The sequence below is a fragment of the Salvelinus fontinalis genome, chromosome 24, assembly GCF_029448725.1.
Source record: "Salvelinus fontinalis isolate EN_2023a chromosome 24, ASM2944872v1, whole genome shotgun sequence".
NCBI lineage: Eukaryota > Metazoa > Chordata > Actinopteri > Salmoniformes > Salmonidae > Salvelinus > Salvelinus fontinalis.
This window is the reverse complement of record NC_074688.1, coordinates 18,922,027-18,935,354: the sequence shown is the minus strand read 5'-3', so window position 1 is coordinate 18,935,354 and position 13,328 is coordinate 18,922,027. Positions and strand designations below refer to the sequence as shown.

The window sequence follows — 13,328 nt, the reverse complement described above, 5'->3', positions numbered from 1 at the left end:
CTTCTCTCGAACTTCACTGTGCAATTGAGGTCAACTCTTAAAACACTCAGGCATGTATTACACCAATCTCTTTGGTATTACTCTTGTCATGGCAATGTTTTAAATGGTTACATACAGTAATTGTTCTGCCAAATATGGCCATGACAATATTTAATAACACTATACTGAAAAATATTATAAAAGTGTATTATAATAAAGATACAAAATATTTAATAGAATAAGGATAGGATCAACTTTAATGTCCCTGAGGCATCTTAGAAAATTGGATGAAACTTTAAAAAAAGTGAGGAACATGATCTCCAAGATGGATATCAGTTCACATAAAGCATAATAATAATTTTAAAAAGCTCCATATTCATTGTCTGGAAATTATAAGCAATGTCTCTGAAAATCCCCTGACACAAATAGCTGTTGTTGTTTTATTAATAAAACAGCCTAAGGATACAGAGCTGGAGCATGTCAAATATTATGACTGGACGGTTTGTTCTGTTGGACTTTCCTGGTCTAGAAACAACACTGTAATAATGAGGTCTGCTGCTTTATCATAGCCCTTTCCTGCAGTCAAATGGCCTAGAGGCCTCATGGTGGAAGGTTAAGAGTTTTCACAATTTCATAATTAATTTAATTGTATTTACAAACTTCAAAGTACTTTGCTTAGGAGAGAGTGGTCTGCAAGCAGGCAGGCAGCTCGAGATCATTTGATTGGCTATCTCAGAGAAAGTTGTGTGTCGGCATTTAAAAAGCTGTAGTGTATGTACCCTTTCAGACAAAACAAACATACCATAGCCGAGGCGCTTTCAAGGCGCCAAATTCAATGTCTGAAAGGTGTATAGCTCAAACGGTTTTGTAATATTTCAGTCTTCTGTGTGTATATAAAGTTTAATATTGGGATGCAAAAACAAAATACTGTCACGTTCCTGACCTATTTATGTTAGTTTTTGTGTGTTAGTTGGTCAGGACGTGAGGTTGGGTGGGCATTCTATGTTATCTGTTTCTATGTTGGTTTCGGTTTGCCTGGTATGGCTCTTGATTAGAGGCAGGTGGTTTGCGTTTGCCTCTAATTAAGAGTCATATTTAGGTAGGGCATTCTCACTGTTTGTTTGTGGGTGATTGTCTCCTGTGTCAGTATGTTTGTTCGTACCACACTGGACTGTAGCGTTTGTTTGTTTCGTTTTCGTTTCGATGTCGTCTGTTTCCTGTACGTAAGTTTATGTCTAGTTATGTAAGTTTATGTTCAGGTTTCGTCAACGTCGTTTTGTTATTTTGTAGTTTGGAAAGTGTTTGTTTCGTTTCGTGTTTTGCCATCATCGTGTTTAATAAAGATGGCTTATTTCCCTGAGCCTGCGTTTTGGTCTGAAGATCCTTCTCTCCTCACCTCATCTGAGGATGAGGAGAGCGTCACCCGTTACAGAATCACCCACCAAGCTAAGACCAAGCGGCAAAGGGAAACTAAACGGAGTAAGGGACAGGAGAGAAGGGATTTCTGGACATGGGAGCAAATAATGAATGGAGAAGGTCCCTGGGCTAAGGCAGGAGAAAATCGCCGTCCCAAAGCTGAGCTGGAGGCACGGAGGAGAGCAGAGGCTACCGAGGAGAGGAACCGGAGCTATGAGGGAACGAGTCTGGCACGGAAGCCAAAAAAGCCCGTGAGTAATTCCCAAAAATTTCTTGGGGGGGGGCTAGGAGATAGTGGGCCAAGGGCAGGTAGGAGACCTGCGCCCACTTCCCAGGCTTACTGTGGAGAGCGGGAGTACGGGCAGGCGCCGTGTTACGCAGTAGAGCGCACGGTGTCTCCTGTACAAGTGCATAGCCCAGTGCGGGTTATTCCACCTCCCCGCACTGGTAGGGCTAGATTGGGTATTGAGCCAGGTGTCATGAGGCCGGCTCAACGCGTCTGGTCTCCAGTGCGTCTCCTCGGGCCGGCATACATGGCACCTGCCTTACGCATGGTTTCCCCGGTTCGCCTACATAGCCCGGTGCGGGTTATTCCACCTCCCCGCACTGGTCGGGCAACCGGGGGTATTCAACCAGGTAAGGTTGGGCAGGTTCAATGCTCAAGAGTGCCAGTACGCCTCCACGGTCCGGTATTTCCGGCACCACCTCCCCGCCCCAGCCTAGTACCTACAGTGTATACACTACGCACTAGGCTACCAGTGCGTATCCTGAGCCCTGTTCCTCCTCCACGCACTCTCCCTGTAGTGCGTGTATCTAGCCCGGTGCCTCCAGTTCCGGCCCCACGCACTAAGCTACCAGTGCGTCTCCAGAGCCCTGAACCCACTGTATCTTCTCCCCCTACTAATCCTGATGTGCTTGTCCTCAGCCCGGTGTCAACAGTGCCGGTACCACGCATCAGGGATAGAGTAGGCTTTGAGAATACAGTGTGCCCTGTTCCTGCTTCCCGCACTAGTAGGAAGGTGCTTGTCATTAGCACGGTGCCTCCAGTTCCGGCACCACGCACCAGGTCTACAGTGCGCCATATCCGGCCAGAGCCATCCGTCTCCCCAGCGCCATCTGAGCCATCCGTCTCCCCAGCGCCATCTGAGCCATCCGTCTCCCCAGCGCCATCTGAGCCATCCGTCTCCCCAGCGCCATCTGAGCCATCCGTCTCCCCAGCGCCGTCTGAGCCATCCGTCTGCCAGGAGCCTGCAAAGCCGCCCGTCTGCCATGAGCCTGCAAAGCCGCCCGTCTGCCATGAGCCTACAGAGCCGTCAGCCAGACAGGAGCCGCTAGAGCCGTCAGCCAGACAGGAGCCGCTAGAGCCGTCAGCCAGACAGGAGCCGCTAGAGCCGTCAGCCAGACAGGAGCCGCTAGAGCCGTCAGCCAGACAGGATCCGCCAGAGCCGCCAACCAGACAGGATCCGCCAGAGCCGCCAACCAGACAGGATCCGCCAGAGCCGCCAACCAGACAGGATCTGCCAGAGCCGCCAACCAGACAGGATCTGCCAGAGCCGCCAGCGAGCCATGAGCAGCCAGAGCCGTCAGAGCGCCATGAGCAGCCAGAGCCGTCAGAGCGCCATGAGCGTCGAGAGCCGTCAGCCTGCCATGAGCGTCGAGAGCCGTCAGCCTGCCATGAGCGTCGAGAGCCGTCAGCCTGCCATGAGCGTCGAGAGCCGTCAGCCTGCCATGAGCGTCGAGAGCCGTCAGCCTGCCATGAGCGTCGAGAGCCGTCAGCCTGCCATGAGCGTCGAGAGCCGTCAGCCTGCCATGAGCGTCGAGAGCCGTCAGCCAGCCATGAGCATCGAGAGTCGTCAGTCAGCCATGAGCTGCCCTTCAGCCTGAAAAGGCTAGATACCCAGAACTGCCCATCAGTCCAGAGCTGTCTCTCTGTCCGGAGTTGCCCCTCTATCCTGATCTCCCTCTCTATCTTTATCTACCTCTATAGTCTTATCTATCCCTCTGTCTTGGTTTATCTCTCTGTCCCGGTATTGTCATTATTAGATATGTTATTAGGAGGATTTTGTGGGGGAAGTAAGAGGGTGGACATTCTTGAAGGGAGGGGGCTAGGATGGATTATGGTGGGGTGGGAACCGCGCCCGGAGCCTGAGCCACCACCGTGGTTAGATGCCCACCCAGACCCTCCCCTAGACTTTGTGCTGGTGCGTCCGGAGTTCGCACCTTGTGGGGGGGGTACTGTCACGTTCCTGACCTATTTATGTTAGTTTTTGTGTGTTAGTTGGTCAGGACGTGAGGTTGGGTGGGCATTCTATGTTATCTGTTTCTATGTTGGTTTCGGTTTGCCTGGTATGGCTCTTGATTAGAGGCAGGTGGTTTGCGTTTGCCTCTAATTGTCATATTTAGGTAGGGCATTCTCACTGTTTGTTTGTGGGTGATTGTCTCCTGTGTCAGTATGTTTGTTCGTACCACACTGGACTGTAGCGTTTGTTTGTTTCGTTTTCGTTTCGATGTCGTCTGTTTCCTGTACGTAAGTTTATGTCTAGTTATGTAAGTTTATGTTCAGGTTTCGTCAACGTCGTTTTGTTATTTTGTAGTTTGGAAAGTGTTTGTTTCGTTTCGTGTTTTGCCATCATCGTGTTTAATAAAGATGGCTTATTTCCCTGAGCCTGCGTTTTGGTCTGAAGATCCTTCTCTCCTCACCTCATCTGAGGATGAGGAGAGCGTCACCCGTTACAAATACATTCAACTCTATATCTGACGTGGTACAGGTGTATTTTATTTTTAAGCCCATAACCATATGTGTGGGGTGTATACTTTTGTTTCAAAGTAGATTTGTTTAAGACTACCAAGAAACACTGTGTGACCTTGACTTAGCCCACTGCAGTAAAAGGTTAAATAACAAATAATGTACACAGATCTCTTAAATATACAGACAGCTAATGAACATGCTCCAGAATATCATGTTTTATACAGTGTAGGTCCTGCTGTGTTAGTTTACAACTTCTGGAGCCGATCCAGAGATCATCCCCCTGATTGGGTTATCAGGGTTATTTTTTGACCGCAGAGGAAGATGTTTGGGGTTGGGAGTGCTGCAGTTTTGTCACTGACAGGGAAATATAGGACTAGTAAAGGCCCAGTGCAGTGCTTTGTGAGATTTTTTTATTACATTTCTTATTCATAAATATTTTTTGGTTTAGATTTTTCAGGGCACGCGGCAGCACCCCTACTTCTCGCGCCTATGCTTACAGACCTTCTATTCTGCAAAGACTTACGTAAGAACCACCACGTGGTCTAGAGGGTTGTGCTACAGCTACAGTATAAAGCTCAGCATGGTTACACTAAGCAGCACACAGGAGCTTCACATGAGAAGAGTCCTATCACTTGCACTCCCATCAAGCAAGACAGCCACAAACATTCTCAATCCTGACAACCATGTCACCTCCAAACAATACAGGTAAGTTGATGTTCTCCAATGAGGTTAAAGCGTTTTGCAGTCAGACTGTATATTGCCTAATTTATTTTAATCTCATCTTTAAAACATTTGACTATTCAGTTTGTTAAAAAAATCTAAAAGAGTCATTTATTGTAGGCCTATTAATCCCCACAAGCTTCTTTAATACAACTTCTAGTTCTGCTTTGATATCCATCTGCTGTTTTGCTTTGTAGGTCTTCAGATGTTTTGGGGGTAATAATATTGTCTGGACTTTGTCCTTGCAGACCTGAAAAAGAAGAATAAGGATCATCATTACACAGATGTGCACGGCCTGCCATGCATTGAGAAGATTGTGGCCTCTGTGGATGAGACCACAGAGGCCATCAGTACTAATATCAGTGGAACTATCCCAGAGTGGATTAGTGGCAATTTCCTCAGAAACGGACCAGGAAAGTTTGAGATTGGTAATAATAAGTGAGTATATATATAACAAGCTATATATGTTTGACCAGAATCAGATGAGGTGTAAATGACTATTTCTGCATATAAGAGATGATTTACTGTAAGTCTCACCAAGTCAAAGTACTACATTAACTATTTCTTCTGCTTCTCAGATTCAACCACTGGTTTGACGGAATGGCCCTCCTGCATCAGTTCAAAATCGCAGGGGGTCAGGTGACCTACAAGAGCCGCTTCCTGGGCAGTGACTGCTACACAGCTAACAGTGAGAACAGCCGCATCGTTGTGTCTGAATTCGGGACTGTGGCCATGCCAGACCCCTGCAAGAACTTCTTCCAGCGCTTTCTGTCCCGGTTCGAACTGCCAAGTGAGTTTACAGTTCAAGTCTGCAGTTCAGGAATTTGAGGTAAAAGAGTGTTAAATATATGACAGAGAATTGATTTGCATTGTACTAATCAAATGAAAACTGTCTTTGGTCCACAGAAGCGTCAGATAATGACAATGTGAGCTTTGTGACGTACAAAGGTGATTACTATGTGAGCACAGAGACAAACTTCATGCACAAGGTGGACCCTGAGACACTTGAAACAAAGGAAAAGGTAGGCCTTAATAAAATATTGCATCAGAGCTACTAGAGTGCAGCTTTTTATTTTATTTTTAAAGGCCTACACACACACTACCAACAGTAGCCTTTATACACAAAGGGTTTCAGTCTAAACAAATAGCCAAATGTTTTGGTTGAAATATTTAAAAAGATACCTATTGCATTATAGGATAGCATGACTGAAGGGCTATTAAGACATTTCATTGTTGTTGTTGCTCTCAACAGGTGGACTGGAGCAAATTCATCGCTGTCAATGGAGCCACTGCCCACCCCCACACAGACCCTGATGGTACAACATACAACATGGGGAATTCTTACTCTGCTAAAGGTAAGTAAGGAACTAGCCCCTGCCCATTCACTAACCACCTTCACTAAAGTCTAACATGTATTACAGATTAAGAATGACAAAACACAAACCACAAACCTAAAATCTGCTTGAAAAGAAATGGCCAAAGGTTAGATTTCCACGTTCCAAATAAACCCTGTCTTTTTATCAGGTGCAATTTACAATATAATCCGCGTGCCTCCGACAAAGACAACGCCAGAAAACCCAGAGGAAACCCTGGAGGGAGCTACTGTGGTCTGTTCTATTCCCTCAGTGGACAAGGCAAGACCTTCATACTACCATAGCTTTGGTGAGCAGACCACACAAAGCCTCCACAGGCTTCATAGCTAATGATACATTTAAATGTAAACAGCCTTTCATGTAAACCCTCTCACGAGTAGATGGCTCACTCACACAACCATGTTCAAACCAAAATGGTCATGTTTTATCCTTTTGTTAATCAGAATGCACAGCAATGATCTATCAATACTGATATGATCTGACTCAACTCTAAAAGAGTGGCAATTGATATACTGCTCATTCGATTTCAGCAATGTCGGAGAATTACGTGGTGTTTATTGAGCAGCCTATAAAAATGGACCTCTTGAAGATTGTTACAGGCAAGCTGAGAGGAAAGGGTATCAGCGATGGGGTCTACTGGGATCCTAAACTTGAGACCATCTTTCATTTGATTAACAAGCAAACAGGCAAGGTAAGACCTTGGTATAGAAAGCCCTGGAACTCTTGGAGTCTCTCAATTAGTTTAGAAAGTTTTGGTAAGAGACAAGCCAGGAACGAGACAACAAAGGATACTAAGCATACAGTAATTACTTGTAAGTTACACGCTTCATTTCTGATGACTGACTTCCTTTATTCTCTTCCAGCTCTACTCAGTCAAGTATCACGCCAAAGCGCTGTCCACGTTCCACCAGATCAACGCCTGGGAGGAGGATGGCCTCCTGATTATGGACCTCTGTGCCGCAGACGATGGCAAAGCCATCAACAACTACATGGTTCAGAACATGCGCAAGTCAGGAGAGGCTCTCGACGAGGTTAGTATCTGTCTAAACTGAAGGGTATAACACTTCATAACTTTAATGAATAAGCACTAAAAAAAGACTAATACTAACTACAAATACGTATTTCATTATTTGTAAACATTTATAATTTAAAAAAATATGATATAAAGCATATATAATGGCTTATTCATTAAAGCTATACAATATACTATAGTTTTGACAAGTCAGTTGGGACATCTACGTTGTACATGACACAAGTCATTTTTCCAACAATTGCTTACAGATTATTCCACTTATAATTCACTGTATCACAATTCCAGTGGGTCAGAAGTTTACATACACTATGTTGACTGTGCCTTTAAACAGCTTGGAAAATTCCAGAAAATTATGTCATGGCTTTAGAAGCTTCTGATTGACATCATTTGAGTCAATTGGAGGTGTACCTGTGGATGTATTTCAAGGCCTACCTTCAAACTCAGTGCCTCTTTGCTTGACATCATGGGGAAATCAAAAGAAATCAGCCAAGACCTCAGAAGAAAATTGTAGACCTCCACAAGTCTGATTCATCCTTGGGAGCAATTTCCAAATGCCTGAAGGTACCACGTTCATCTGTACAAACAATAGTACGCAAGTATGAACACCATGGAACCACACAGCCGTCATACCGCTCAGGAAGGAGATGCGTTCTGTCTCCTAGAGATTGAACGTACTTTGGTGCAAAAAGTGCAAATCAATCCCGGAACAACAGCAAAAGACCTTGTGAAGATGCTGGAGGAAACAGGTACAAAGGTATCTATATCCACAGTAAAACGAGTCCTATATCGACATAACCTGAAAGGCCGCTCAGCAAGAAAGAAGCCACTGCTCCAAAACCGCCCTAAAAAAGCCAGACTATGGTTTGCAACTGCACATGGGGACAAAGATCATACTTTTTGGAGAAATGCCCTCTGGTCTGATGAAACAAAAATAGAACTGTTTGGCCATAATGACCATCATTATGTTTGGAGGAAAAGGGGGGAGGCTTGCAAGCCGAAGAACACCATCCCAACCGTGAAGCACGGGGGTGGCAGCATCATGTTGTGGGGGTGCTTTGCTGCAGGAGGGACTGGTGCACTTCACAAAACAGACGGCATCACAAGGAAGGAAAATGATGTGGATATATTGAAGCAACATCTCAAGACATCAGGCAGGATGGTAAAGCTTGGTTGCAAATGGGTCTTCCAAATGGACATTGACCCCAAGCATACTTCCAAAGTTGTGGCAAAATGGCTTAAGGACAACAAAGTCAAGGTATTAGAGTGAGCATCACAAAGCCCTGACTTCAATCCTATAGAAAATTTGTGGGCACAACTGAAAAAGCGTGTGCGAGCAAGGAGGCCTACAAACCTGACTCAGTTACACCAGCTCTGTCAGGAGGAATGGGCCAAAATTCACCCAACTTATTGTGGGAAGCTTGTGGAAGGCTACCCGAAACATTTGACCCAAGTTAAACAATTTAAAGGCAATGCTACCAAAAACTAATTGGGTGTATGTAAACTTCTGACCCACTTGGACTGTTATGAAAAAAATAAAAGCTGAAATAAATAATTCTCTCTACTATTATTCTGACATTTCACATTCTTAAAATAAAGTGGTGACCCTAACTGACCTAAGACAGGGAATTCTTTACTAGGATTAAATGTCAGGAATTGTGAAAGACTGAGTTTAAATGTATTTGGCTAAGGTGTATGTCAACTTCTGACTTCAACTGTAAGTGTAACCAGCTGAAGTCACTAGGATCAGGAATCCTACATGTGAACTGGTTGAGGTTGAAAATATTTTTGTTTAAATTAGGTGTACAACACTATGTGCAGAGTGTTCCCCCGGCGATTTGTCTTGCCTCTCAACGTCGACATGGAGACACCCTGTGGGCAAAATCTGAACACTCGCCCCGACAGTACAGCCACTGCCACCAAGACTGCTAAGGACAAGGTGTCTGTACAATAATCATGCACAAGTCTTCTGTTATACAGCACTGCTGAAATACAACACTCATTTTCCAATCAAGTTCATTAAACAAAAAGTTATGTGATTAGCCTCCACATTATGTGAATAGTCAGCATCAGAGCCTCACTAAACACTCTCTCTGCAGGTGTTCTGTACACATGAGGATCTGCACGATGAGGAACTCCATAAGTACGGAGGTCTCGAGTTCCCACAAATCAACTATGCCAAGTACAACACCAAACCATATCGCTACTTCTACGGTTGCGGTTTCAGACATCTAGTAGGAGACACTCTCATCAAGATGGACCTCCAAGGCAAAAGAATGAAGGTTGGTTTAGTTATATTGATTCTTCCTTCCCTTTTAAACACACTGTAGAATATCTGCATCAGTAACAGTACTCTGTTGCGATGAGTGATGTAGGCCTAGGTAATATTTGGCAGTTTGATGTTAGGAAGTTCAATGCTGACCTTCACACTACTGGGCTTTAAGGTGTGGGAGCATCCTGGACTGTACCCTTCAGAACCTGTCTTTGTACCCTTGCCTGGCGCTACAGAAGAGGATGAAGGTGTCATTATGTCTGTGGTCATCACTCCAAATAAGGTCAGTTCCCCTTTAAACACCTATGCCCGTTGGTAAACAATTTTTGCACTCCTAACTCCCAATGTTAGCCTCCTAACTTAATGTAAACATGTTCCTCTTCTCCAGGACAAAAGCACGTTCCTGTTGGTTTTGGATGCCAAGACATTCAAAGAGTTGGGCAGAGCTGAGGTGCCTGTGAACATTCCCTATGGTTTCCATGGGACATTCAACTCCACTATGACTCATAGAAGGCTTCTATCAGAAAAAAATTAGGAGAGGCCCATCAGAGTAACAACACAAAGGTGTGAATTGTACTGTGTTCTCCCTTTTTTTTCTTCTTGTGAAGTATATCCTTTCTGATGATTGACTAGAGAGCCATCAAAGCACCTTATTGTGAAGTTTACTTTAAAGCACTGTGAAAAACTTGTTAGTTCCATGCAAACAAAGAAAATGTGTGTCCACTCCTGTTTTGTGATCATATCAATCCTGTATATAAACAACTTATAATAAAAATATGTTTTAAGAAAAGTCATGGGCAAATGTTTTATAATTTTGTTCACTCACCACCAAAAAGGTCGTAATAAATCTTTCAAAAATACTATTAGAAAAAGTGAAATATAGGCTATGATAACACCACGCAATATTCCATATGATACACAGATGAATTAGTCCTAGTCTGAATGAAATCCATTGACACGTGTGGTCACTCACACAACAGTTACTTCCTAAAAGTTAGTTTCCTGATTGTTAATGGTTAGGCTATATTTCACTGTCTCAAGTAAAAAGGATAACTGATTATATACATTTTCAAAGACGAGTGCTTAACTTTGGATATTGCTCACACTGAAACGTCAATCTTTTAAACCTATTTATTGTTTACAGTAGGCTACATAGGCCTAGAGCAACAGTATTCCTAATGTTTAAATACAAATAAATAGCTCATATATAAAGATATTAACCACAATGACACTCACATTTTGTTTGCCAGTGTGGGATTAAGAGTGAAGATAGCCAACATAAAAAGCATACATACAGGTAAAAATAAAAAGTACCGACATGTTACTGATTGAGATCCGTGAGGAAATATTTACAAATGTCTGTAGCACACAGGCCTGTGTTGCTAGTCTATCCCTGCAGTTTGTCAGAAATAAGAGCCAAGGTACGCCTCAAGTGTTCTTTCTTCTCTTTCAGGTGTGACTCCAAGTTTCTGGCCTCCATCAATATGTCTTCCAACTCCCTAACTTGTGAGGCATCTATTGCAGCCCTCTCACTGTAGGAAACAAAGGCACTACGTAGGATGGACATGACAGTGTGTACAGATTATTTAAAGAGAAACATATTCACCTAATGCTTGTTTATCATAATAAAAAACTGTGTGTGTATGCAGTATGCTTGCCTCGGTACTTAACATAATATGTGATGTGGGTTAAGTACTGACATTTAAACTCCTAAATGTGTTCTGACATTACAAAGAATGGAATGAAAACCTGTTCTCACCACATTTGTCACATTACCTTTGTTGTACCTACCTCAACACTTCAGAGTATTTGGAAAATAGCATGTTGACCTCTCTATTTGCACCTATCATTTGAAGGAAAGTAAAAAGAGCAGTAATGTATATATCAATACAAACCATTTACCAGACACTTTTATCAAAAGCAACTTAGTCATAAGCACATTAAATTTACGTACTGGTGGGTCTCAGGAATTGAACCCACTATCCTAGCGTTGCAAGCTCCATGCTCTACCACATGAGCTACATTCTATTGTTAGATAAATATTTTTTCTTGTAAATGGTATTAATTGAGCTAAACATTTATAATTCTAATCTATGAAACATAGAGATACAAATGATTCCAAACCAAATATGTGCATACCTGCAAGTTCAGCCTCAAACAAATCTGAAGAGTATGAAGCTGGTGTTTTACTACTGGGTGCTTTTTTCTTTTTTGCTGGAGAATTGTCACAATATGCAGATGTTTGTTCAACCTATTGCAATGAAAGAGAAAATACAACTAAAATACTACAACACAATCAATATGGATTTGCATGGACTAACGTTAACTAATAAGAAATGGACATTGATATGGTTGAGTTGAGAATAGATGTAAATACGTAAGTTAGCTAGGCTATCCCAAAGGTGAATGGAATACATGTTTTTCTAATGGCCCTGTGGAGTTTATGTACTTTTCCAGCAGATGGCATCAAAACTGCAGCATTTCCTGACCTCTTGTGACATTTTTTGTTTTGGGCCTTTGTTGTCCATTCCCCTCCCTGTCGGTGGCATCACTCTGCCTGGCATTGGTCACTTAAACGTTTTTCACACTCACTGCTTGCTAAAAAGTTACGTGTAGAGATATCTGCGGTTAGCTACAATGGCTGATGAGAGACTGCATTTTAACACCGTGTAACATGCTAACGTTAGCTAATGTTTCTTCGCCTGTCTAACTGAAAAATTCCAGCTAGCGAACAACAAGCTATCGGCTGCAGAATCAGCGCAGCTGACCACAACTAAGTTAACAAACCCTGCTATCTAAACTAGCTAACGTTTGGTTAGCCAACGGTTGCTGGCAGGGTCTTATCGTTAGCTAGAATGTTTTGCTTAAACACATCCTTAATTGATTTCAAAGTAATTTACAAAAATGCGTTATGTAAAAATGAGTAGCTAGCTACCTAAAACATTAGAAAAGTAGACTTACTTTAACGTATCCGTTTGGTTTGCCAAATTCGAATTCCGATTGTTTTGCGCGAGCCAATCCGAATGTTTCATACATTTTATGAACCTACTGTTCCTTATTATTTTATAAAATCCCTCAAACTTGTGAAACTTAAAAAGTTGGAAAAAATATTAAAAGTCATGTCTCTGAATGTTTGTTAAAAAATAACGTCCTGAATAAAAAAAATTTGGGGGGGGTTCGCCTGGTGTTTTATTGTTTTATTGTTTTCACAGGAATGTCCCTGTATTGTTGTGTAATATTGTTATTATTGTTGAATTTTAACATTTTTTAAAGAATAAATGACTAAAATACAGAAATAAAATACAAAAAATTACTATTATGATCTACCGCCACCTACTGTCTAGACAGTGACGAATATTACAGACAAATCCTATACCCCAAATATTCAAATATCTTAATGATAATGTCTGATTATGCAATGAACCTCTGGTACTTTATATACAGTAAGTACTGAATTGGTTGATGTTTGTCCTTGTGCGTTTTTAGTCCATGTGCTGCCTGGCTGTCTTATCTATAATAAAGGCAGTCTGAATACCCCTATGTTACCTGTTAATGTATTTAACTACATCTGTATTTGAAGATAAGTGTGTTTATATGAGAAAATTAATTGCCTTTAAAATGTGTGTCTGCTGTATGAACACAACAACGACCCTCCTGATGGCTGTTTCTGAAAAACCTGTGCCTGGTCAGCACAATTGGTATAGGGTAGCTGCAACTCCCTTCATCCTCAATGGCACAGAACCACAGATAGAACAATGAGCTGTTGCAGACCAACCCAGCCAGAGCTAG

The 13,328-nt window shown here is 42.7% G+C and overlaps 2 protein-coding genes across 2 annotated transcripts; one reads left to right on the top strand and one right to left on the bottom strand.

Moving 5' to 3' along the window:
• Positions 1-4,520: 4,520 nt before the first annotated feature.
• LOC129822096 (carotenoid-cleaving dioxygenase, mitochondrial-like) lies at positions 4,521-10,349 on the top strand. The gene is made up of 12 exons (XM_055880041.1): positions 4,521-4,849; positions 5,113-5,302; positions 5,443-5,654; positions 5,771-5,886; positions 6,117-6,219; positions 6,389-6,526; positions 6,768-6,928; positions 7,101-7,268; positions 9,069-9,206; positions 9,367-9,549; positions 9,712-9,822; positions 9,928-10,349. Exons 1-12 carry the CDS (start codon positions 4,828-4,830, stop codon positions 10,072-10,074), a joined length of 1,689 nt encoding a protein of 562 aa, XP_055736016.1. The 5' UTR covers positions 4,521-4,827; the 3' UTR covers positions 10,075-10,349.
• A 562-nt stretch (positions 10,350-10,911) lies between these two features.
• On the bottom strand, positions 10,912-12,106 carry LOC129822106 (testis-expressed protein 12-like). Its single transcript, XM_055880059.1, has 4 exons — positions 12,029-12,106; positions 11,679-11,790; positions 11,331-11,382; positions 10,912-11,071 (listed from the first exon to the last, which is right to left on the bottom strand). The coding sequence occupies exons 1-4, from the start codon at positions 12,101-12,103 to the stop codon at positions 10,927-10,929; spliced, it is 384 nt and encodes a 127-aa protein (XP_055736034.1). The 5' UTR covers positions 12,104-12,106; the 3' UTR covers positions 10,912-10,926.
• Positions 12,107-13,328: the final 1,222 nt, after the last annotated feature.

Coding starts and splice junctions, on each gene's coding strand:
- LOC129822096 (XM_055880041.1), top strand. CDS start 4,828: ATGTCACCTCCAAACAATACAG. Junction 5,303..5,442: donor TTTGAGATTGGTAATAATAA/GTGAGTATATAT, acceptor TCTGCTTCTCAG/ATTCAACCACTGGTTTGACG. Junction 5,887..6,116: donor CACTTGAAACAAAGGAAAAG/GTAGGCCTTAAT, acceptor TGCTCTCAACAG/GTGGACTGGAGCAAATTCAT.
- LOC129822106 (XM_055880059.1), bottom strand. CDS start 12,103: ATGCCAGGCAGAGTGATGCCACCGACAGGGAGGGGAATGGACAACAAA. Junction 11,791..12,028: donor AACAAAAAATGTCACAAGAG/GTCAGGAAATGC, acceptor TCATTGCAATAG/GTTGAACAAACATCTGCATA. Junction 11,383..11,678: donor GTTTGAGGCTGAACTTGCAG/GTATGCACATAT, acceptor TTCAAATGATAG/GTGCAAATAGAGAGGTCAAC.